Source organism: Mizuhopecten yessoensis, unplaced genomic scaffold, assembly GCF_002113885.1.
Source record: "Mizuhopecten yessoensis strain PY_sf001 unplaced genomic scaffold, ASM211388v2 scaffold9301, whole genome shotgun sequence".
Classification (NCBI taxonomy): Eukaryota; Metazoa; Mollusca; class Bivalvia; order Pectinida; family Pectinidae; genus Mizuhopecten; species Mizuhopecten yessoensis.
The window spans coordinates 654,267-681,774 of record NW_018407979.1 but is presented as its reverse complement, the minus strand read 5'-3'; the positions used below and the strand labels follow the sequence as shown (position 1 = coordinate 681,774).

Here is a 27,508-nt window from a genome sequence, read left to right as displayed (position 1 = left end):
AGGAACATTATTTAGATATTTAAATTACATTTCATTTAATCATGTTAAAAGGCCATCGCTCTCCTCATAGGTATAAAACAAACAAGAATATGCATTAAAGCTGAACTGAAGTGATGCAAGGCATGTAACTCATAGCTTAAGTGATGCAAGGAACGTAACTCACAGCTCAAGTGATGCAAGGGACGTAACTTCAGTAGAGGAATGGTTTTAAACATCATTCATTGATAATTTATCACCCCTCCCATAAGCGTGATATCAATAAATCGATCAAACAACCAATGGTGCATAACAGTCAGATATACAGTCTCCAGTCCATGAAACATTTTCTTTTTGAGATGTTTAGAAATTCATTCTTGAACGATAGCACGAATATATACGATGCAGAAAAATCACAATATTCTTGCAAATACTTCAGCTTAATTCCCTTGACCAAACGCTCTGCTTCGTATCTATGACTTTAAGTGCTATTACCTTCTCGAATATTTGTAGTCGCTATGTAAATACTAGTGTAACTGTTAATATGCTTACTGATTCCGCACTGAATGCAATGGCTTTAATTGTAAGTTTCCTGTTTGAAACAATGCTATGATAGGAGAAAATTATGAAATAATTCATTAACCGGGGAAAATACCAGCATTTACATGTTAAACAGTCTCTATATATAAACTGGAAACTATTCATCGTACCGATACGCCCTATGCACATGGATATGCTCTTTTTTGTCCGTCCTTATTTAAGACTCTATCCTATAGTAAGATATATGTGTCACCTGGGATATTCATTTCATACAAACTAGTGATGATATAGGCTTCGTGTTCAGGTAAAACCGCGCGGTAGCAATAAGGAAGTTAAATTCTGAAATGGCGGCTGATATATGTAAGCTGGGATCTCGAACAGACTCGTATTTTCGGTGTAGAAGACAAATTGGTCATTGCGTAGTTGGAGACGACCTGTGATCCTATAGTAACGTAGAGGAAAATACTATGTATATATAAAGTGATTTCACTTGTAAATATGCATGTACCATGTAAGGTCCAGTGACTTCAGAGTGTATCTTGGATTATCTTCGTAAATGATTTTTTAAATGGCGACAGTCAGTGGTATGACGGGATCTGAACCCTTGCTCTGTCTGTTGTGCTATAATGAATACCAAGTGCCGAGATCGTTACCACGTAGACATACATTCTGTGAGAAGTGCTTAATATCATATATAGAATCTGATGGACTACAAGAATCAGATTTGGGCAAACACTTTGACTGTCCAGCATGCAGATACTCCGTCTTGGTGCCAGATGCAAATGCGTGTGATATAGCCAAATACTTCTCATTAAACGCGCTTTACAAGTCCCTTTCTACAACTAAATGTTGTGATCCAACACTCTGTGATGTTTGACAGAGTGACAAAGTCAGAAGGTCAGCCATCGTGTGGTGTATCGAATGTGGCGAGGCATTATGTGATGAATGCTGATTTCACTAAATGACATTCAGTGAACAACGATAAACCAAACTGGACTTATAGTTCCGGTGTTATTGGCGACGGACGCTAATGGTTGTCGCTTCCATTATCATTATAACCTAGACGGAAATGGCGTCCATCTTATCTGATATTAAACTATCTAATGTAGCAGTTGTTTTCTGCATTTTTCTTCTTTTTAGTTTTATCATATTGGCTTTATAATTAGATGGATATACGTGTGGTTAATGCATTGAACTACCTTGGAAAAGTATTCACTCATAACGTAAAACTAAAACAAACGCAAAATTAAGATGCTAACCAAGGTAGAAACCCGTGTTTTTCACTGTTTTATTGAATAGTAAACTAAAAAGTCCTTGTTTTAATATAAAGACTCAACGCTCTGTATTTGTATTTTTGGCATGCGCAAGTGAAATATCATATAAACTCCAGATGTGGAAAAAATTCACACATTTTTTTATAAGAAGCAACTTCGAGTCAAGAAATGTACAGAAAATGAATTTGTGTATTTTAAATTACGACTGTTTAGGAAAGAAAACTAAAAGTTTTGAAATATTTGTTGAAATTGAAAAGTACAAAAAGATGAGTCTAAAAAGCCTGCTTATAACACAAAATTAAGTGGAATGACGAAAGGTTTATTAATCTCAAAACTGAATTAACTAAATTCAGGTAAGCGTATATATGGTATGGTAATAAGATGGAAAATTGAACAATTAAAATATAAGAAAAGTAAGTATACAACCAAAATTGCTATCGAAATTTTTTGGTTACCATTTGTGTACTTATATCAGCATTTAGGTGATAATTTATGCTCACAATATTATTTGTGTAAAGTTATTGATTCAGTATAAAAATATGTTCATCAAGTATTAGACTATCATCGCATAATCTTGAAATAGAGAAAGGTAGACATGATAATATTTCGAGACATGATAGAATGTGTACATGCTGCAATTTAGCCGAAATTGAAGTTAAAATTACATTTTTTACTAAAATGCTCCTTTCATTCAAAACTACTCAATCATATATTAAGAATTATCAGTATCTAAAACCTAGTGTATTCCACTTTGTTCGGCTATCAGGCGTACTCAATGTTAAGGACTAAAATAAAAAGGGAAAATTTGTACATTTGGATTTCATGCAAAGAAAGAATAGATTGAGGGGTTAATTATAATACTGTTTCATAATGTACATATTTATGTTGTATTTGCAACTAATGGCTGTAAGGCCTGCGGAATAAAACAAACATTGAACATTGAATCTAAATCTTTCAAAACATGCCTCAACCGTAAATAAATGTACATCTACTTAGGGTTTAAGTCTCGTTAACTGTTCCCCTACACATCTCATTCGGCAACTCAGTGAGCCAGGTTCACCAAGATTGAGAATGGAATGTGGAACTCCGTTTTATCATATTTTCACTATGCACATGAACAAGATAATTCAACCCAATTATCAGTAACCAGTGTTTACTTCTTATACTCAAATACAAACAGTTGAACATGGACTGCAAGTATACTCCCTTTCACCTAATTTGTCACTCTTCAATTGCGTAATTCTACCAACAACAAAAAAAAATGTTATTAAAATGTTCGTCAAATTTCAATCATTTAGATAATGACTGTCATTTTCAACTTTGTTTCTATTTATGTTTTCTCCTTCGACATATGCATAAAATGTTGCTGCACCTCCAACATTTTAGTTATCAAATAATAACATTTGATCAGCGTTTTACTTAACATTGATGTCATATGAGATACTGTTTAATTTTGTATTTTACATTAAACCATTCATATAGATCCGTTATTGGATAACTATTGCGGATAGTTAAAAAACTAATTTTTAACATCCAATAATGCTGTTATTTCACGTGGATGCCTCCAACCTGGAAAATGTTCAGATCTTATCGTCTTACTGACATGGCGTGACGTCAAATTTAAAAATAAAAATGATGGAAATTCGTTGTCTGACGAAAATGCAACCAATGGAAAATATGAAGTTGGTCCCACAAAATGGGCGGTCCAGCATTTGGCAAAATGAATAATCAGTAGCATGCGAGCAAAATACAAAAAGAAATATAATTATTTCTTTATTATTTTACACGTATATATAAGGACTGATATGCAATTTCGATGGTCTGTGATTCAGACAGGGTCAAACATAAGGTCGACATCTACATTAAGTAAATTAATGTAACAAAATATTGCTGTACACTTTTTCTTTCCATTTCATTTCAAAATAAAAGTTTTCGTGTGGTAATAAGATATATACCAGAAGACAAAAAAAAGGAAAAAAGAAATGAAAGAAAAGGCGACAGACAGGATACGGTGACAATGCACTGACCCTGTAGTCGGGACAACCCTTTTTAGGTTTATTCTAGCTTCCTAGCGAAACAAAATACCTGACGCATTCTGCTTGACATTTAAGGTACGGGCGAACGGCCGAGAGTCACCCATTACGAACAGACAACCTGACAGGTAACGTGACAGAAAAAAGTTACCTGTGCCGGTGTCAAAGCTACCTTGACTATTAATAGATAAAGTCCGTAGTTACAAAACCATGTAAATGTTTACACGTTGTTTAAATTGTTGAAACCTGCTATACTATCATATTACTTCAATCATTTAATGATGGTGCATTTCTTTGTTTCCTCATTGCACAAAATGTCGCAAATACGATAGACTATGGCAAGGACACACGAGTGTCTTCGGTATGTGTGGTATAGTGCGTCATTGCCCGATTTTGTATTTGAAAAGATCATATTCAGAACTTTAATTGTTTGCGTTCAACATTCTATCTAAGGCTTCATTATAGTGTAATCGTGAATCACTTGTGTATATTTGTATGTCGAAAATTTCTTATTTAGTTTTTACAGCAGTACATTCTATCTGATAACCGATGCAATGAAAACGATTAAGAAAACCCAATTTAGTTTTTATTAAGCAGTAACATAAGAATACATAATAATGCATAAGATTTTATTTATAATATTTGTTACAAGGAATATTACTACTTATATTTCTAATATTTCAACCCGTATATACGGAAAACAAAAGACATGTTAAATATACGTTAATTCACGTATAAATTGTCATAATATCACAGAGTAAAATTCAAACACATGTAAAACGATAAATTATTGCACTAAATCACATTATAAATAATTCAACACATGTATGTATATACGCAATAGACAGGAGGTTTCACACCTAAATGAGGAAATAAGGTTGTTAAATTATTAACTGAAAAGTAAGTATGCTCTGAAGAACTCGTATAATAACACTTTTAATCATACATATATTTTGCTTCACAACAATGATTATCATTTGCTTCAGGAAGAAAGGAAAGAAAAGAGGAAAAAATCTTAAATCCCTCCCTCCAAACTTATCTTATTTACTATTTCAAATAGGAAATATACTTTCAAATGTTTAAAAAGTTAAATAGTGGGTGTTTTTAAATTACTACCAATCCCTGCATAAAGTTCTAATTATAATTTGTAACATTCAAAGTGTAATCATACAAGATCAATAAAATTGCTTTGCCATCATTTAATTATTTCAGTTTATAAACCCCAGCTAATATTCCAATAGAAACACGTGGTATTGATGCACTACTTTCTTCGAACCTTTTTTTTGTGTAATATACATAAGTGATCATAATTTTACATTACATTCATTGCTCCCTTCACACCGTTTAGTATGTGTGTTTGGATGACAATTTCATGCGACTATCAATTAGGAAAAAAATAACGGTAAGCATAAATAAAAAGCATCTTAAGCACGCACGAACGCACTTATTTGTAAAATAAATATCCAACACCGATGTATAATATTAACGAACCATCATTAGGGGTACCAGGTAGTTAGTTATACAATCATCCTTCTTATACTGAACTGTTAACATTGTAAATTAACTAAAAATCATTAACATAAGGACATATAGTAATTACTCAGCTTAACAAGCTTAACTGTACAATACGATAGAAAAAAACATAATTGTATTTGTTTTTACTATTACTGGTCGCCATTTTAAATATGTTTCATATGTATAAATATATTTTATAATGCGATTTTAGTTGAATTAACTGCGGGACTGTAACGTTGTTTGGGAAAATTCAAATGTACGTGACAACGCGATCGCCACCACAATATTGAATATCCCCGACTGAGTTGGACCGTAATAACATTAACATGAACATTTAGGTTCTGCAAACTATCATTAGAGTCCCGCATTTAAGGATCCTTGTCCCGCTGGACTTCGGTTTTTGGTATACTCAGTAATCTCCCCTTAATTTTGTTTGGATACTACCGTAGAAAAAGTTGGGCCAGGACTCTCCTGTTGACCTGATAGCTAAATCTTTACACTTAAATTATATTTTCTTTATTTCATCGTAATACTATTTTCATAAATATCTCGCAAGATATGGTTTTCTTTTCAGAACTAATTTACCAACGTTATTGTCGTGTCGTGTCGGAGAAAAGAAAACGGTTTCTAAGACGTAGTTACATTGCAGTGGTACGGGACTCTTAATATGACTGTCAGACAGTAAAACAATAACAAAGTATGAATAACTTAACTTCATAACGACTATTTAATACAATAGGTGATATTTTTCTGCTTAATCTTAAAATGCACTTTACAAATGCAAAGTTTTGATTTCTTAAGCAACCATTTCTGTTTAGTATACAAAGAAATAACATGTTTACAGAATTCCATGACGTCATTTTAGCACACATAGTTTCAGTGAAGCTTGTCCAGCCAAGTACTGAGGCTTTGGATTTGCTGAGAGACGCTGACCTTCCCTGTTCCCCCATAGGCCTTGTACTGGTCGACAGAATTGTCGTAGTCCCACAATTTAACAATGTCTTCCTCAAAACAAGGGCTGGTACAAAATAAAAACAAATATTTTAACAATAAAAACTTGCCAAATCTTGTGAAAACTTCTTCGTAGTTTGGTATCTTTTATAATTCATTATTTAATTAGACGTTTTGATTGTTTAGGATTTTTATAATTATCTATTAAATTAGTTATTCATTTCGTTTTTAGAAGCGTTATAATATTCGAACGGAAAGAAAAAATTCACGAGTTTACGTTATCATGGTGTATAAGACCAAAAATCACACTTAAAACCAATGCTAACTTGTGTATGCATGATTTGCCACCTTTAACGTTATTGTTACATTCTTCCTATAAAATGACGTAAAGTTGGCAAAACTGATTTGTCATAACACTCGTATGATTCGTTTCATATAATATTAACTACACTCTTTCCTTTTGGTTTTGTTCGACATACAGACCTGACACTCTTTAAGTCCTCTAAAGTCAAATCGGACAACGGACACTGTTTCGTCTCCGCCATTGCCACGCATGTACCAGAAAGACCATGTGCTTGTCGGAATGGAACCTAGGGAATGAACATAAGTAAAAGCTATAATGAAGAGTAGACATTAATTCATATAAAGTAAAGAGTCTTACCAAATAGCAATATACAGATTCCTTAATTAAGGGATAGCACAAAGAGTATTAATATGTCAGCGTATATAACATATATTGGACAACTCTACGAAAACGATCCTCACGAAATATTTACTGGACAACTCAAGAACAGGCCCCTCACGAAAGATTGTTATACAGTACAAGTCCCTTAACTAATGGATACTGTATAACACGAAATTTCATGGGGACTTTCCTTCGTGGTTTGAAGCCATTTAGATAGCTTCGTGGTACAAACTTTCGTGGATATCCTAAATTAACAAACAGAAGATAGGTAAATCATTCAATTTCGTTGTATTTTTTTTTTTTCATGGTACAATAACCACGAATGGTTATACACAACGAACATTTCATGTTATACAGTAGCACAAAGTGTTTTACATGTTTTACTGAACTGTGAAGAACAAGATGATTAGCGGGTACAATACAGTGCTGGAATGTAGTTCGTTCTCATAACAGTTTATGTCTTATTTAACTATAATTTATGAGCTTACTCCCTTCAGAGCAAGGTAATATGCAATGTCAGTAGCTTTAGTCATTACGAAACACATGCATTTATGAAATTTGAAGGTTGAAGCTTTTTTATTTTTTTTTACAAGCAGAAAACATATGTTCGAATTCTGTCTTATTAAAATACAATTTATAAACATACCCCCTTCCGAACCAGGTAATATGCAATGTCAGTAGCTAGCATATCTGGACTGAGCGCACCCCTCATCTTCTCCGGGTGGATCTGAAAATTATCAATCAGAAAAAACATCTCCTAACAAACAAGGCAAAGTATTGCAAGGCAAACCATAGTCCCCCATCGGTAACGATTTCTGTATTTAACAAACAGTACACGTATGTCAGGAAGCATAGTTCACACTGAGGTCATAGTGACCTACTTCTTGTATACCAAATCTGGTTACTCCAGGTGAAATAGTACAGAAGATATTCCCCAGACGAACTGGTTCAAAAGCAAAGGGTCACAGGTCAAGCCATACGTCATAGTGATTTTTTTCTTTCACTCTGCACTCTGTCATCACAAGATGTCCTTGTACACTCGCACGGAAGGACGGTAGGACAGAGTGCAAACATATAGCCCCCCCCCCCCCCCCCCCCCCCCCCCCCCCCAAGGAACCGAACCGGTGGTGGATTTAAAAAAACGATATTGTCCAGAATCAATTAAGGGTTTTCTATATTTAGCACCAAACAACAAACGTGAGATTAACTTGACCATTTGACCATGTAACTTTAAATAAAAAAAAGTTTCAAACGCGTTACCTGAAACATTAAATTCGTTTGTGAAGTTTGATTTGGAAATTATTGACTTACCTGTAACGTAGACAAAACGCCTGTGGATACTTTAAGTACACCACTGAGAGTAGTATAGGTATCGAACATGCTCTCTTTATCTTCCTGTTTGAAAAGCATTAAACACATATTATTAAAGAGGGTCAAGGAGCATATATTGGTAAGTCTGACACCCTGTTGTTCAGGGAAATAGTGACAGATGTAGTTTGGCACAAAATGAAGAACAAAGTGCTTTATATCAGATACTTCGTTTATTCAAAGTATATTAAAATGTTAGAGAGAATAATTACGTAAAAATGTATCCTAGTTTTATATCCTCACCCTAGTTTTATAATATATATTGATATAAACGAAAATTGAGATTTTTGAAACGAATGCAACTCCACTAGCCAATAATGGCTAACCGATTGTGTCAAATCAAAGTTAATAAAGGGAATGATGATTAACGTATTGTATAATGCCATACGTACCTGTAAATCTTTATTATATGTACTAGGTAAACCCTTCAGTGTCATCATAAAACCTGAAAACTGAAAACACGCAAATGAAAAAAGTATTATACTTTTAAGCCCGATATATCTTAAACAAATACGTAACGCATTGAAAAAGCAAAACTCTTGTGCATTTTTGCAATTATTGAAACATTGGATTGTACACGCGCTAAATTACTTTACGATTGATTTGCGTAAAAGAATTAATGAGTTTCATATATTAAATGCAATATTTTTGCTCTGTATGATATAAGGGTATGATTTTTTATTTATTTTTTTCATTTTTCACAATTTGTCCTAAACCCCCTTAATTTAATAAACGACAAATTACATCGCCAGTTATAGTCATGAGTTTTGACTATGCAAAAAAAACTTACCTTTCCGAATAGGCGCCCTGACTTGCCACGAATCAACTCCAAACTGTCGGCATTCTTTTTCTGTGGCATGAGGCTGCTTCCGGTGCTAAAAGGAGTGCATTTCAGTTGTTTGTCAGTTAGTTGTCCGAACATTTTTCTAAACTTTTAAGCGTCGTTTTAGTTAAGCATGACAACATAAATACTTCAACCTTATATGGCACTTGTTTTATATAAATATTCTCCTGAAAGAAAAGTCATACATAGTGAAACAAACAAAATAGCACACTCGACGTCGAAAAATTCGACATCGTGATTTTTATACCTGTTGACAGAACATCCTTTCTTACGTTTCCATGTTAACAAGATCGGGACTTCTAATATTCCCCCCTAGAGTATAGAACATATCAAACTCGCACGCGATGACAGGCTATTACACAGATGAATAATATATTAGTTCTTCACTCATGAAAATATAGTTTAATTCAAAGGGAAACTTGTAAATAATATATCAACTAAAGGTGAGTATTTCCGAACCAAAGTCCACAAATATTCTCTCTATTGCATGACGAGAAATCAGTTTGATTGAAATTGCCAGTCATGACAAACTAGTACTTACCTGTAGGCATCCGACAGTGATATGAAACCGAACTCTTTACTGCAGTAAAGAATAAGATCCTCTGCCCATCTACTCAGGTGAATCCCTAACATAGAGGCCCAGAACAGGTACTCCGCTGCGAGAACAAAACAATTATTCATCAAAAAGGGGTCTCAGAACAGGTATTTCTCTGTGACAATAACAGGAGGCCCAGGACAGGTACTCCTCGCGGCAATAACATGATATACATGTACTAGCTAACAGGGACAGGCGCTCTACTAAGACTTTACAACAATGATTTATCTATAAATGAGAGCCTAGACAGGTACTCTATGGGGTAATAAAACAGATAGTTATCCGCAGAAAAGGACAAGAGCAGGTACTCTCATTGACAAATAATGGTATACCACATGATAACGAGAAACAGAACATGGATTCCACCGTTACAATAAGAGGCCAAGAATAGGTATTCCGTACAGCTATAAAATAAGATGCTACCTAATACGGAGAACCAGTGCAGATCTCCCATTTTAAGAATAAAACAATGTTTTATCCAAAAAGGAAGCACAGACCAGGTACTCTGCTGTGACAATTTCCTTCCCCAGATGAATTACTCCTTGTGGCAATGAAAGGATATACTGTATAATACAGAGAACCAACACTGGTTCTCTGGTGTGACAATAAATTAATGTATTATTCAACACTTTGACCTACAACTGGTACTCCGATGTTATAATAAAATAATGAACTAGGTAATCAAACAAAAACACGTGTGTTAACTATTAAAATGCGAAAAGTAATTATCAAACTATAATACAATCAATTTATATTATAGATGTAGTAACAGTTTTACATCCTGTACCTGTTAACCAGGATATAGCGATTGATTGACAGGCCATTATTTTATAAACCACCAACTATGGAAATATTGTGAATACATAGCAAAGCAAACCTATCAAAATAATGTCTTACCCACAAAATCCCGGTCGCTGACTGCATCTAAACTATTGCCTGATATCTGACTGAATCCAAGTTCTGAAAAAAACAATTTGTTATAATAACAATGTTATATCTCACAAATTCATGTAAAATCTGCTGTATTTTCATCAATACGTTACACATTTATTTCCAATAAGAGAACAACTTGTTAATAAACTTATCATAAAGAAAATAAGATATATCTCCAACAAGAACCAATTTTATCGTTGAGATTAACGGAATCAGAATAAATGGGAACAAATTTAGAATTATGTTTTATCAGATTACCCTTTTCGTATATTCGTTAAATACAAGCAATTCTCTAAATCCCTTCCACTTTACCGTTTTACTTATGTCGAATATTTTCACAATGTGACGTCATAGTGGAATGACGTCATGTCTGTAATGTTTGATTTGACATCACAATGGTGATATTAACCATGGTTAATTCTCAAAATTGGTTTAGGTTGTAATCACAGTGGTACTCGTGATACAATGTACTACCTTTTGCTAGAAAGTCTCTGTCCACAGCGAAAGGGTTCCCTGCCAGTGCCCCACTGGAAGATATAAGATTCTTATTTAATGTTTGATACTGCTAGTAATACATAATACAGGAAGATTCATATATGTTCTCTAGTGATCAAAACTGTTATTTCTATTTGTCAAAGGATCCTCGAACAGAACAACATACCTTCCAAGTGGTAGGATGTTAACCCTCTCAGATAGTTCCATAAGTCGCTCTACGTCTCTTTTTAACATCCAGGCATAACTAGAAGATAACGAAAACAAAGTAATATAGATATTGACTAGCCGAACGTTACAGAGACCAACATGCTTCTGTGTTCCCTCTTATAGCTGGCTATAGTTGACCATTACAAATACAAAAACGTTATGTTTTATTTTCTAGTTTCAAAAATGTTCTGAACTTTCCGTAAAAAATAATAATGAAAAAACATTTAAACAACAGATAATACAGCGAGCAGCGAAGCTCGCCTTAACGTTGAACAATTTCACCAGTCACACTTTACATAGCATTAATTAAAGCAGCTTGTGGTCGTTATTAAGTATATTGACCTTACCTGGTGACCTTGCTTATTAACCATGTGTGATGACCGTGCATTGACATTGTGTTGACTGTGGGTATTCACTTCCTGTATTGACATTGTGTTAACTGTGGGTATTGACTTCCAGTATTGACATTGTATTGACTGATGGTATTGACTTCCTGTATTATTTTTACATACCTGACAAGTGATTAGCCAGGAGTGCATCACATGTCCACCGATAAAAACCGATATTGACTTGGAGCGCGTGATTTTTGTTGAAGGACTTGGTGTTTCTAAAAATAGAATTATGACGTGTCTCCAAACAATGCACCGTCCCACTTCCGAAGGTTTTTTTTCCAGATTGCTTACATTACCGTTTTGTAAAATAATAAAACAATTGTAGCCTTTAACTTCGGTTAATACCTGGATTTATCGACCCGATAAAAGATATATTGACTGAGGACGCAGTCCCAGGTCAATATATCTTTTCTCGGGTCGATAAATCCAGGTATCGACCTCAGCAAGAGGCTATAATTGAATAGTATTGACATTGTGTTGACTGTGGGTATTGACTTTCTGTACTGTTTTGTATTGACCTAGGTTATTGACCGCTTGTATTGACATTTTATTTTCATCGATTTACTGCGGGTATTGACTACCTGTATTGCTTTGTATTGTCTTAGGTCATGACTGCTTGTATTGACATTTTATTTACATTTTATTATTTTTTCATATTATTTCCGACAAGAGATTGGCCAGGAGTGCAACACGTGTCCACCGATAAAAACCGATATTGACTTGGAGCGCGTGATTTTTGTTGAAGGACTGGGTGTTTCTAAAAATAAAATTATGACGTGTCTCCAAACGATGCACCGTCCCACTTCCGAAGCTTTTTCGTTGAGTTTTTTTCAGATTGCTAACATGATATTGTAAAATAATAAATCAATTGTAGCCTTTAACTTTAACTGCGTCCTCGGTTAATATATCTTTTCTCGGGTTGATAAATACAGGTATCGACCTCAGCCAAAGGCTATAATTGAATAGTATTTATTGTGGGTATTGACTACCTGTATTGACTGTATATTTGACCGTGTATATTGAATGTCTGTATTGACTGTGTATATTTGACCGTGTATATTGACTGTCTGTATTGACTGTGGGTATTGACTGTGTATGTTGACCGTGTATATTGACTGTGGGTATTGACTGTGTATGTTGACCGTGTATATTGACTGTCTGTATTGACTGTGTATGTTGACGGTGGGTATTGACGTGAATATTGTCTCTGTGTATTGACTGTGTGTATTGATGATAAATATTTACTGTGTCCATTTACCTTGTTATTGAATATGGGTAGTGCATGTACGTAGATGACATTTTCAAGTCTACAAAAGCACATTGGCTGTCACATATGAATAAATGAAAATTACGATTCTTGCAAAAAAAGATTTTGTCATTTCCAATGCAAGCAAACAAGGTGGTGTCGTTTTTGCGGTGTTTTATTTAGTTGTTATCAATGCCAACAAATAATACGGTTATATGAATGAAAATACCGCAAACAAGCGGGAATCACTCTTTAAGACTTGTGGGTTTTATTCAATATAAAGAAAAAATTGACCAAAATGGACATGGATATAAAACGGTTACCTTAACAACCAGTGACTCCATCTGATTGGCTGAGCTCTTTGAAGGTGGGTGTAACCAGGCATCAGCACGTCTATTTCTCTACAAGGACAAAACATGAATAAAAACATAGTTCAATTTACATCTGAAAATATCCACGTTACTCGCGTTCTAATTTGCGGGAGTTATATCTTATACATCAAACTACTTATTTTGCGGAGAGTGCTTCATAAGGATTCCTAATTCCACTGTGTCTAACTTAATGATGATGAGAGATTGTGATTAGGAGGGACTCGACTAGCTTATCAACATGCAGATATATCATGCTAAATAGAAGGAATTACAGCACGATCATATGCATGTAACATATGTACATGGACAGTGGATGCTGATATAGGTGTTTTTTTTCTAATATAAAGCCAACGCAATTCGAATGTTACGTGTACAATGGCTACTTTATATAAGAGTTTGCGTCAATACTAAGGTCTAACAACAATGTCTCTATGTCATAAGAGTTTACGTCAAACAGATGAATCCAAATCAAAATATCATGGTAATAAATTGGAGTGGCGATTAGAAACATAAACACTTAATATATTACGTACAGTTTGGCCCTGTTGATCATGACTTTGATAAGGTCAATGACACATGTTTTCAGCTCTGTAAGGGCGTCACGTAACCACAGCCTCATGTCCGTAGTGACCTGGTCATTTCGACTTCGGCCAGTGTGGAGTTTTCCCGCCGTAGGTCCAATCAGCTCCTGTCACGATGGATATAAGTGATATATCACCTTGTCTCTGTACAGAATCAGTAAATAAATCATCAATGTTCTGTCATATAGAGTTTCAAACCTGAATAATCGATTGGTACCGAATTTCCAATATATACAAAGGAAAGAAATAATATCTGGTACTTTTGGACCACAGTCAAAAGTACACAGCCAATACTGCTTATTACATCATTGCTACATCGGTTTATTTCTTCATTTTGTCATTATTAATTTTCTGGTTGTTACAAAAGTTATTTTGCAATCGTTAAGATCGTGTATGCTCCCACTGCCTCAGTGAACCTTTGTTATGTCCACCTGAACGTTTGAAATTGACATATTCGATTGTCAGGTTGACGGGCTACGTACGGGCTTGGACTCGGCAAAGAAATAAATTGGGGATCACATCAAACGAGGGGTAATATTTTACTAATACTAGGTACTGTAATTGACTTAGGGCAATGGGAAATATAGAATAAAATTGAGGACCAAATGCAATACAAGAAAGCAGGCGGAGAATGATTGCTATCTTTTACTACATTTTTGTTATCAGTCTTTAATGCGCTAGACGTGTTATAAACATGGGAAATGAGCAGGGCTACCTTCAGACGCCGCTCGTTCGCGGTGTGGATATCTTCATCTCCTGGTCGTATCTCGAATACGTCGTTTGCCCATTCTTCAGCAACCTTTAAAGAAGTAAACGAAATTGTGTTAAATTGAAAAAGTCATACTCTAAAAGGACGTCCACGGATTAAAGTGGCATCGTAAGTTCAATTATCACACATGTTTTGTGGTTATACAACTATGTCAAGCTGTTCAATGCTACCACACGTAGGAACACGTGCTGAAATGTGACGTCATAAGTATTATCATGAACATCAAGTTAATTATGACATTGCAACATCGTATTGAAGACCTGAACAAACTGGCATTAAATCAAAATGATGTTGAAAAATTGACGATAGTCGGTCAAACCTCGGATTCGTCTAATACCAAGTATTCCTCGAACTATTGATCTGGACCCTACCATCGTGTTCGAGTTTGCGGGGTTTTACTGTATTTGCATACATCTTGGTAATATGATGAATTATATATCGTTTCCATTTCCTGTGAGATTTATGAAAAAACTGTTTTGAGTTTAGAGAAGATAAAAACGTAAAAAAATCCTTGATTTATCATTCTCATAGGAGATGAAGACAATATCTTTTCCATTGTGTGTGTTTGGTTTGTTAGTTGTTTACCGTAACTGTTGATACTAAAAATAGGATAATTGAGTGTAATCAACAACCAACATACGTTCTCAGTTCAAAATGCCATAATGGAATCAATTTACATAAAAACTGTCTCCTGCATGGTAGCTTGACAATTAACAGGTTAGGGGTGGGAAAATGTGAGGGTCTGTTGTGAATGGCCTCACAGGTAGAGCTGTGTACGTAAAGGTCATAATCAGCCGACAGGTAACCGCAAAAAATGGATTGTTTTTTATCAGTCAATGGGAGATACTATGTTATCCATGATGAAACATCCCTTATCTTTTATGTGATAGGAATTTTCACGTTTAGCACCCGGGAGAGTTTATTTTCATTTTGACAAAGATTTCATTGAATATTGTAACTGATACAAATTCAAAAGGAATTGGGCAACAGGCGTGATGCCTATACAAGCCTCTCCCGTGAGAGTTGACCCTTGTAATTATCATGTTTAGTATTACTCTTCAGACATAGCTATACATTTGTTTTAGCTCATTTCAGTAATTCAGCAACTCGCAATGTGCTCGCGAAAATTGAATGATTTACAGAATTCATTCGTGATGCTTGCCAAGAACCTTATCACGGACTATGACACATTCTTTCAACAAGAGATGAAAGCCCAATATTGTATAAAAACATGTCTTGCTGAACTGCACCTGACCTTGTCTAGTCCTTCGCGAATGGCGTCCCTCTCCTGGACTGTGACCAAGCCAGCCTTCTGTATGGCGGACACATAGGCCTTACTCCCCTATAACCATATAAAGTTACAGCACAATTAAATAAATAGAAAGTATCTTCATAATGAAAATACTTATACTGTATAACACGAAATGTTCGTGGGTATTTTAGTTCGTGGTTCGAGACCATTAAGGTTGTTTCGCGGTTCAAATATACGTGGGTTTCCCATGTAAACAAAGAGAAGCCATGAATACAAATTGAATTCGTTGTATTCATTTTCGAGGTTCAAGAGGAACCATAAAAAACCTAGAATATCTATACACAGCGAACATTTCATGTTATACAGTATGCTTTTTATGTCGAATAAAAGAACATTAAATCAAAAATATCGATTAAACCTAAGCTCATTTGTTTGTGTATATATTGTGGCTGATGACCATGGTCATGACTTGAGTATGTTATATACAGGAAAAATTTTCAATCTACGTTTACACATATTGACAGATGTATGACACCAACATTTTGCAGAATGTTTTCGTTTATTTAAAATGTATTTAAATGTCACATTCATTTGCTTGATCAATTTCCCGATGGTTTACTTTAGCTACAGTTGTGAGTACATATTATGTACTGCGAATCGCCATTGACATGTAAACTCTATTGCTTAGGGCGAGCACTGGAATAGCGATTAAACTGTGACAGGTGAGCTCCTGGGCCCACTTGTATAAAACATCTCAAATATAAGGAAAATTTCAAGCAATGTATTGTCTATGGGAAATATTAGACTTGAGGAAATCTCAAGAGTTGAGATGTTTTATACAAGTCAGATTTTGTAACAGCAAAATTAACAGTGACATGTAAACTCCCGACACTTAAACCGAGTCTGCAATAGCAAATTAGCGTTGACATGGAAACTCATGAATTGTGATGAATAAATTACTGGTATTTTAAACAAACTCGTGAATAGCAAATTAACTGTGACATGTAAACTACTAGTGCTTAGAACAGGCTCTGGAGTTGTGCATCAGGTTACAAATGCACTCCTAATACTTAGAATAGGGTCTGAAATATGGATTGATATGTGGCATGAATACTCCTGAACATTCTGTGGCGTATGCAAACAACTATGCCATGTAAACCGATATAAAAAGTCTCTGGAGTAACACACGACACAGAACTTACTTGTTTTTAAACTTCTGATACTTTCACTCAAAAAGACATATGAAAGTCTGCTACTTTAACGACTTTAGTGCAGTTTATCAACCATGACATGCAGACTCCTGTTACTTTAAACACTCCGGTGCGGTGAATAACACATTGCGTGTTTGAACACCATACACATTTGAGTCTGATAATTTACGATTTCGGAAAATATTAACAGACGGGATATTATATGTCCAGCACCTCTTCGTGAACACGGACTCTTTGTCGTCTCGCACCAGAGGGGTCAGTGCAAATCATTACTTTGTTCATCTTTTACTATTGTTTCGTCGATTTTGAGTTCGATTTTACACTTTTAACCCTTCGATCACGAACCCGGCGTCCTACCACTAGGCTACCGTCCTACCACTAGACTAGCGTCCCTCCTCTTTTGTTTACGCTACGATACTCTCTTCATTTTGTTTTATCATTATGATCATGTTTACAATATAAACTCGTAAAGGCGGATGGTAGAATAATAAATCGCTCCAAATACAATTTGACAAACCTGTATGTCCGCTCGCCACATCCGCTTGTCATAGTGAATAGACGCATTGAAAGCTTCCATCACCGGATCCGTGTTTCCTGTGAACCTGCCTCCCCATAACTTCTCTGTCTGTGGGAACAAAAGTCACATCTGAGGTAACTGGTAGAATAGCAAACAAAGGTATGATGTTTTCAAGCCTTATGTTACATCTAGTTTGCGAAAGTATTTTTGCGATCATTTCAATCCAACCTTCCACCTAACAATACTTTTTTCTATAGTGCGTAGACTTGGACACATGATGAAGCTGTTTACAATTACGTAATCAATTATTTTTCCAAATAATTTTAAATATACAAATATATTATAATTCTTCCAATAATTAAAGAGATAAAGTTTTGCAAAAAATGTTGTCATTCACGCTTATTCTCTAAATAAATGTTCTAATGAGATATTGGTCCGTGACAGTCAATAGTTATTTGACAATGACGTTAGATACAGCGACATTGGTAAGGATATCTACGATCACGAAAAACTCCATCAGTAATAATTTACTTCACGCGCATTACATATCTACGATCACGAAAAACCCCATCAGTAATAATTTACTTCACGCGCATTACATAAACTATGTACATGTAAGAAACATGCTGCATATGAAAAGTGATTTATTTATAGAATTGAATTGACCAAAGACCGCAGTTAACACGTCATTTTTAAGGATGGTTTGGTGGCACAGTGGATAGCGCACTCGTCTTTCACTAAGGCGGTCGGAGTTCGATTTCCCGATCGAACGTGAATACGTGTGATCTATAGTAAGATGGTGTTATTCTATAAAATTATTATTGCAAATGATTTCAGTAAAGCGTCACATTGACAAATACAACAAGAGGCCCAGAGCGCCTGTATCGTTCACTTTGATATATAAGAAACAATGGAAAAATATTCCCCCATTCTTTTTACCTGTTGTAGCCCATGTAAAACTTTTACCCTGGCCAGTAGACAATGTTGACCTTTGACTTTACCAATATTCCGTTAAAAAATCACTGCTGGAGATACATATCATATCCTAGTATCATTAAACTAAGCTGACTTCTGACAAAATATGTTAGAAAATAAATCACACTTTGAATCTACAAAGCATAGACCTTTTTGTTGTTCGCGATTTTTTTAAACATATTTAAGCCACCTGCAACCTTGACAAAAGGTCTAGGTCATCTTTATAACGAGACATTCTAGCACCCCATCTCGGGTACCTACTTGCCAAGTATCACTTCCCTGGATCTTTTAGTTTTCAAGAGGATGTTCTTAAAAGAAAAAGTCGGTCAAAAGGTCAAAATCAATTATGTTACGCCATTGTCTTGCATTCCGCCCTAGGTACCTACATGTACTTGCCAAATATTAGTTCCCTAATTCTTTTAGTTTTTGATAGGGATGTTCTTTAAAAAAAAAGTTGAAGATGTAAGGGACGGATGACACTGTAGCAAACCATAAGCTCGCATGCACTTTGTGCAAGTTGAGCTAAAAAGGCGACAAAACCAAACCGCATAAACATGTGCTATATTGTATTAATTCGGTTTAATCGCTTAATACAGTGAGTGTGCAACGTAGCTGGTGAACAATGTAAAACTGAATATTTTTAGAACACCAAAAAATGAGATCTTTTGAATATGTATATGTTAAAAGTGTTAACATCGCGAAATAGTGTGTTTGCTTTTTTCAAAAATACAAGAAGAATTCGTGAAAATTGCAAACGAAAAATAAATCAGTACTGTGGTAAGATATCATCTGTTCGTCACGACTATGCCATACAATTTCAATTCAGTTTACCTGATTTTTTTGACTCTCCGTAATAACATCTAGTAGGATACCTGGAAGGGACAGATTCGACTCTCGGCATCAAATGCAATTTTGCGTCGGAATCCTCAATGGGTTTTAAATATTACTTAATTAAATGTATTTTTACGCTGGGCACCCCTTACCGAGGAAATTTTTATGTACGTCAAATAAATTGATGGTTAATTATGAACAGTAATCTATATACCTCCTGTTTTGATCCAAGCCCGTGTCCTTCACCTTGGATGTCCATTCGGCACGTTCTAGCAAGGTCAGGTGCAATCCTACTACGAGACGAACCACAAACAAATATTACATCCTTCGTCATTATAAATAGTTAATTAATTCTGTGAAATTGTATATCACGTACGCCACATACAGGGGTTCTATAAATAGTATGTTGCTACAAAACTTAAGGATCCCTGCCCCACTTCGCTGTGGATTTTTCCCAATTACAGCAAACTTCCGTTTGGATCTAGCTGTAGCAAGGATGGACCAGGAAGCTCCCTCGGTTAGAGCAATAACATAACAATCTTAAGTCTAGGGTTCAAATCCCGGTCTAATTCCACTGAATTGTACCCTCCGAACACTGTTGTTGGTTATATTTTGTTTATTTCATCTCCATTATTCCTATTAAAGTCCCGTAAGGGGTGGTGTTCTTTCCAGAAACAAGGAGTTATCAAAGCTATAGTCACGACCAAATGAAGGTTTCCAGCACTTCGTTACAGTTTCAGCGTCAGTGGTACAGGAACCTTTAAACAGAGATTTGCTATGACATGCTTCGCTACCCACCAATAAGGAGTCTTATGTCACCATCAGGCTATATATATATATATAATAGTGCTTAAAAATCGCTATAACCACTAAAACAATATACCATAGACGTTTCCACTTTTGTACAATGTTTTGATATTTCATAAAAGGTTACAATATATAAAACGAACGTAAAATAAACACAGGGGATTGTACCTTTAAAATTTGATAATGGAACCAGTATGCAAATAAAGAAATACACTGCACCATACAGCTGTTTCGTCCTTCTATGACTCATGGTTCAGGTTTATTTGAAATTCGACAAATAGTAAAAAGCGTATATCACTGCTTAAAAGAAATAACTCTGGCAATTAAAAATGTCACCATGATTTACTCCTGTCGTTAATGGTTAGCGAGGGAAAGCATAACCTTATGTAAAGTGTCTTTGTTGATCGCAACAAAAGACAGCGCCAGTCTATTAGTAAATTCCTCTCTGGGAGGGTTCAAAGATTCAGGTTGTTGAAGACTATGGACGAGTTTGTATGGTGGCCCTCATGATCTTATTGGGGAAAACGTTATTTCTGTGTCTGTTATGAAGGACGATATTAGTGTTCATTAGTGTTCCTTGTTGTTACTACCCCAGAACCTGCATTGAGAACGTTACATTATTTGGATTTGGCCCTGATTAACATGGCAAAAGTCGATGACGCAATAGACGCTTACCCTTTTGGAACACCTACCCATATTAGCCTTGTACTTTTTCAAAAGTCTCTATTTTTATCTTTCTTTTATTCATATTCTGCACTGGTTTTATCGAATTTGAGTTCAAATTATGGGGTTTTATTCTGTTTAACTGGTTGTAATTCACAGGGGCAGAGCAGTCCAATGTTATATGGTATATGCATCGTAAAGAAACTAACATCATGTTAATTTATTTTGCGCATGTGTGAATACCAATATAGTCGCCTATGGCACCCCAACTCGTGCTGCCTATCCTATCATCATATCAGACTATTTTCATAGAATAACTTTTTCTAGTGCTTGTTTGATACCATTTCTTAATATGTATTTATTTATTCATTCACTGTTTTTCCAGGTAACACTACTATATCCTACCATGTGACGGAAAAATATTAATATATTTTAACCTTTTTTTTTTCGTTGTTATTGAGCATTATAATACGTTAATATTTTAGTATTTTAATACTTTCTTTGCCTTACGGTGTATGTTTATGACGTCATTGAGATTTTAGGCTATAAAAGAGTACCTTATAGTATCTCCCTGAAGACTTATTTTTATAACGTCATTGAGATTGCAAGTACTTTATTTACCTGACGTCGTATTTTTAATGAGGTCATTGAGTACTCAGTTTACATAGGCCTGAAAGCTTATCATGAGCGACGTCATCGGCATTTATTAGGGAGCGGTATCTACCTTTCGACTTATCTTAGACTACTGTATAACCTTCATTTGAGTACATTATCTACTTCACGACATATTTTGGACATCATTGTAGAGTATTCTCCTTATATTAGACTACGTTATCTATGACATTGATGTTTTTAAAACCATTTACTAATCTTAGACAGATGCGTAAAATGTATTCACCAATCCCGTTCGTAGAGGAAAAAAACATTACTCAATCTTATATATTATTTACATTTCAACTGCAAGTTCTTTAATGAGCATTACCAAAATAAATTGCGTTCATATAGCTATGAACGCAATCGGATCAGCGTCATTTTGAAGTTTACTATAATTCCAAGTATACAAAGCAGATGGAGAGATGGACGGAGCAATTCTCTGAGCTGTTCCCTGCGCACTTGACGCAATTGACCATCTACCCATTAGGGATTAATTAGACCCTGAGCCAAAGTCTTAGGAACTCAACAAGGCAACTGACAGTCTGTCACCAGGAAAAGCTCCTGTTAACGACTGAGTTCATCTAGACTTGATCAAGTGCTGAAAATAATGCTGTCAGTGTAGGAATAAAGCTGTGTCACAAGTCAGACTCTGAAACCGTCGCCCTGTACAATAACAAGGGAGGCAGAAGTGGTTGAAACAACCACAAGGACATCTCCCTTGGAAGCATCGCTGAGAACCGCCTATCACGACGTGTCATGCTGGTTCGCCTTTAGAAGCTTGCTCAGAGGACATCTCCCTTGGAAGCATCGCTGAGAACCTCCTCTCACGACGTGTCATGCTGGTTCGGCTGTATAATCTTGCTGAGCGGACATCTCCCTTAGAAGCCTAGCTGAGAACTTCCTATCACGACGTGTCATGCTGGTTCGGCTGTAGAAGCTTATAATTGCTGAGCGGATGTGCCGCGAGTCGCAGTGTAACGTGTTGGTACCCGAAATGGAACCCTATCATATATATATATATGATGCATTTATATTTTGATTTACTTATTCCTAATTGAATATCATATACTTTCAAGCATATGGAGCAAGTTTTGCCTACCTGTTGTATTTTGCTCATGAACTCAATAAAAAAACGGAATGAAAAAAATCCCGGGAAATCTTACATATTCCTTAATACAGAGAATTGAAGGGGGTTTAGAACCAGTGGTTGATATAATTATTAAGCCATAAACAATTTCTTCTTCAAAATTTAGAATATCATCAGTTTTTACGTGAACTGGCCCATATAATCGTGTCTTAAGCTTGTTATTACCTTTTTACTACACACGTGCTCCAGATGAAAAAAAAAATCTCACAATGAATCTTGAAAACATTGTATGATACACTGTTTGTCGTATATACTACTACCTTATATATTTCTCTATTCGTTGAAAGTCAACTAGCATCACATCTTTCAACCGTCTTTTAAGGCCTAATGGTCATCGAGATCCCGGTTGGTCTGTGACAAATGTTAATAAATAGAAGTTCAGCGCGAAGAAATGCAATTAACCTTTAAACTAAGATAGTCCTCACAATATCAATAATATTTTCATAATCTAATTAGTATTTCTTCACGACAGACTATTTTATTTTCTCACATGGCACACCTTTGTGTGGGTACTATTTCCAGTTCTTGATATTTATCTGCCGCGATCAGACATTCTATTTAAACCATAAACATAACCAAATGGGGAAATCCTTTCTTACGTTGTTCTCAAGCCGTTCTCAATTTAACGAGTATTCTCATACTGACAACAAGTGATGATGAGTTTGTACTGCTACAGGTAGGTATTTCAGAATAGCATATAGCTGATTAAACGTACACCATTATATATACGCCAGATACTCAAACAACGTCAAAAATACTCTGTCAGGTAGAAAACGAAATACTATTATATGAACCTAAAATTGTCATGACGTCATTGGAAAATGTCGCCAGGTAGATTGATAAAAATCTACAAACAGTATCTGAGCCAGATCTTGATTACCGCTATATCTACGTAATGGGTGTAAGATAACTTGCCCCATACAGAACACTCATGTGGGATTAAAAAAAATCACTCCTTGGGATGAGATAGGGGACCTCAAACCTCGAAGGGACAGATTCTTAAATTGCCAAAATTGCCAAACATGAGGCAAGGAGGTAAATTATTCTTTTAGTCTTACCCTGTAGAACCTGATATATATAATGCAATATTGACGTTACGGGCTAATATTTACATTCTGTATGCTTAGACCCATTGACAAAAATTACATTCATAAATGCATAACACAGGTGTTCATAGAATCTCAGCACGTGGGAACTGATAGTAACCTGATCACACTGCGTAGTAATACACTACAAAAACTACTCACTCGGAACGACCGAACTAGATGCTTAATTCTTACATCTTAAAATATTATTGAACTGTGCTTTGTGAAATATCCACGTATTCACGTGTCCTGTGCTACAAATAAACATTGAATATGGAACTACATTTTGTTGTGTTATTGTTGTTGACGGTTGCTAAGATCTCTCACGATAGTGTCACATTTCCCCGCGAAAAAACACTGTTCTCGCCACTGCGTTGCACCCGTGTATAAGCAGGAACAAACCCTGTTTATTTGTTTTATTCGTTGTTATATCGATCCACTGAAAGGATTCGTCAATGTAAATATAAGGAATGATATTTATTTTTTCAACATTTATGAGGTCATAACAACAATGGGTTTTTGGACATATTTTACATGAATCGCTAACGCGATTCATTCAATATGTCCATAAACCCATTGTTGTTATGACCTCATAAATGTTGAAAAAATAAAAATCATTCCTTAAAAAACATTGTTGACAAGCCGTAATGCATTGTTGACGTGACGTCAGTGTATTGTTGACGGCGCCCGAGAGCTCTTATGAGCAGCTAAGGTCATTTGCTGGTGTATTTGCTTCCTTGTGATTTTGGTGTCTTCAATGCTTACCGTAACAGGAGGCACAAAATAAAACCTCGATTATGAGGGGGGAGGGGGACATTAATCGCATTTTAATACATGGTAAACGGTTACCTGAATAAAATCATTATGGCGAGAGAGAAAAAAAAAAGGTAACTTCAATAAAAAGTTCTAATAAATTAATTTATTATTATTTTTTTCTACATACTGCTCCAAATAACACGCAGTCTTTAAATACATGCACAAAAAATGCATGAGGTTGCCAAGGCAACGCTAACCCGTATCAACACCTTATCATCGGGGGGCGACAGGTGTGCTAGTGTACAGATGTTTGTCATTTGCGCATATATGAATACGTTTAGTCACGTTACTTCAACATTTTCGTGTGACGATTCAGTGAACAGGTTTATCAAATGCAATGATTTACATTACAAGATGTGATTGGTATTTCATGGACGCGATGTGATTTAAACCCCACAGACAGCAGCAGCTTGGATAATGAGCGTATTGTCTACAGAATAGAGGTAAGGTTTTACAGGTGCGTAATATAAGTAAATCTTACAAGTCATGTTGGTTTACAATAACAGTTTTATCAATCACGTGTTTAGGTGCAGTTAAAAAAAGCGAAAATTTAACATTATGAACCGGATTTTGATCCCATGAATGTGTGTATATATTCATTTATGTACTATACTGCCGTGTAGCTGTTTGTGCGATAACGTTTAAATGTTTATATACCCTGATATAGACGTGCGACACAGTCATATACACACACACACAAACTACCACACGACATGCTTGCTAACAGGCGGTGATGGAGTATATACGTACCTTATGAAGAACGATCAGATAGTACTCGGGTAAGTTGTTGGTGTTATGTGGAACCCTACGGGGATCTACGCGGTACCCAGGGGATCTATCTTCTGGTCAGCGTCCTTGTGTCAGTGCGTCTTGTGTTCTATTCGGATCTGTCAAGGTCGGTCGTGACTATACGTAGATGTGGACCAGGCTGCTATACCAGAGATTCGTCGCATCGATTTTTCCCGCCATGTGTTTGCTTTTCATCTGAACCCGACTGGTGCACGTTCCATGTTAATTGATTTAGGAGTCCCTAATTAGTCTTCTTATCGACTTTGACCAGATGGGAATATTTAACCAAATTTTTCAAACACACGAAGAATAAAGTACTTTGTGGTTATAATGACATGTTATATTACATGTAGTCCCGTGGTGTATACTTTTATTACATACCTGATTGATATTACTAAAGGGATACAGCCAGTGTTCAGTCCAAGAAATACAAGGTCCTGTCTACGTCTACACTTTGTTTGCAANTCGGGAAAACACGATCCTGCCTCGCTACAAGCAGTGCTTTCAATAGAGGCAGAATGAGCCAAAGATATCCTAGTTTCGCTTGAAACTCATCAGTTGTTATCCACTGATCAAATCGACGAACTGAAAAAGGTATGGGTTCCGATCATTTTAGCATCATTTTACACTATGATAACGTGACGTCATTAATTGATCGCCAATGTCGGGGGGGTTGGTTTTTTTTTTGGGGGGGGGGGGCATTCTTGTTCAGTTCAACATTTCGGGAAGTAATTTGAACATTAAAACGGGACAGTGATGAGTCAACTTGTACAGAAAAACCATATGCCTTCGAATAAAAAAAAAAGATACAAAATTACACATGTCCATTTGACGTCTCAGATTGCGCTCGATCGTTTACCAGCATAGGTACCCTACGCTCATGTTATTGTTAACAAGTGTATCCATAGTGTGTTATGTGTATCAAAAAGACTTTTTTATTGTATGAAATTTGAGCGCAACTGTAACTGTATTAGCCTAACGTGCTGATTATGCAGACTCAGTTGTCTAGAGCGACCTGATGTTACTTCGTGTTGATAGACTGTTTGTTAGGGGATACCTTGTGAGTTTCTAACTAGGTGAAGGGAAGATTTTGTATAAATTAAAAGGGAGGAACGTGTTGATGTTGAATAAAGGAAATGTCCTGAAATTACAGTTTTAATAAGTATTCAGTAAATAAATCATAAAGTATTCTTTTACAAATTATGTATAAGAGCATTAAGCATTTAAGGTAAATTAAGGGTACCACCTAGTCAAAATATATAACATTTGTCACTATTGCAAAATATTTGTTTTAGTCCTTTTCAAAAGAACTATTCTATAAAAATCACATACTGCCTTGCATTTTTTCAGAATCAAAATGGTTCAAAATTTGATGAAAGTTTGAAAATACAAATAAAACAGAAAACAGAAAAATTGCAGGGGTCGAACTCATGACCTTTACATTGCGAACCATGCACTTTACAAACGTTGTCACAGCAACCATATTCACATCTCGAAGGGAAAGGCCGAAAAGCCCATTGATAATTTGACAGGGAAAATTACTATAAGTCAGAAAAAAATCGGTTTGGTTCGTTCATCTTCTATTCCGTCTTTGCGTATTGCAGAGTTATCTTCTCTTGTGAGCAGGTATTGATTGTTACGTCATTGGTTTGTGTGAGAAAATTACGTCTTTTTCTCAAAAAATGATGACGTTACTCTCACAAACAAATGACGTAACAATCAATACATGCATGCTCACAAGAGAAGATAACTCTGCAATAAGCAAAGACGGAGGATATTCCAAGTAAAATTGAATGGTGATCTCCTTCGTGATAATAACTGGCGCAGTGATACCGTCCCCGTAATATACATTTAATAATGGCTGATGACATAGATAGATATGTGGACTCATGTGTAACTTGGCTGTTATGAAACTGTCTATGCTATTAAATCGTGTTTAAAACTGTTTAGCACCTGTGAAACTGACGGCGAAACTGTTAATTTTAT

At 35.6% G+C, this 27,508-nt stretch overlaps 2 protein-coding genes across 4 annotated transcripts in view; one reads left to right on the top strand and one right to left on the bottom strand.

The window, feature by feature from the left end:
• Positions 1–4,402: 4,402 nt before the first annotated feature.
• LOC110457718 (argininosuccinate lyase-like) lies at positions 4,403–25,664 on the bottom strand. Of its 2 annotated transcripts, none has more exons than XM_021509090.1 (17): positions 25,484–25,664; positions 19,776–19,854; positions 17,756–17,863; positions 16,031–16,117; positions 14,722–14,805; positions 13,959–14,113; positions 13,378–13,455; positions 11,376–11,453; positions 11,189–11,241; positions 10,679–10,741; positions 9,728–9,842; positions 9,133–9,217; positions 8,735–8,794; positions 8,286–8,369; positions 7,621–7,701; positions 6,773–6,879; positions 4,403–6,356 (listed from the first exon to the last, which is right to left on the bottom strand). In XM_021509090.1, the coding sequence occupies exons 2-17, from the start codon at positions 19,818–19,820 to the stop codon at positions 6,215–6,217; spliced, it is 1,425 nt and encodes a 474-aa protein (XP_021364765.1). In that variant the 5' UTR covers positions 19,821–19,854; positions 25,484–25,664; the 3' UTR covers positions 4,403–6,214. The 2 variants fall into 2 exon arrangements, with proteins under 2 accessions (XP_021364765.1, XP_021364766.1); XM_021509091.1 differs by having other exon boundaries at positions 19,776–19,851.
• LOC110457719 (E3 ubiquitin-protein ligase RNF34-like) overlaps positions 25,012–27,508 on the top strand; it is a 15,819-nt gene continuing 13,322 nt past the window's right edge. Inside the window, exon 1 of one of the 2 annotated variants that reach the window (XM_021509094.1) lies at positions 25,012–25,176. The gene's annotated coding sequence lies outside the window, so the exon portion shown is untranslated. Of the gene's footprint in view, positions 25,177–25,352; positions 25,513–27,508 lie in introns of those variants that run through there. The other variant, XM_021509093.1, reaches the window with a different exon arrangement.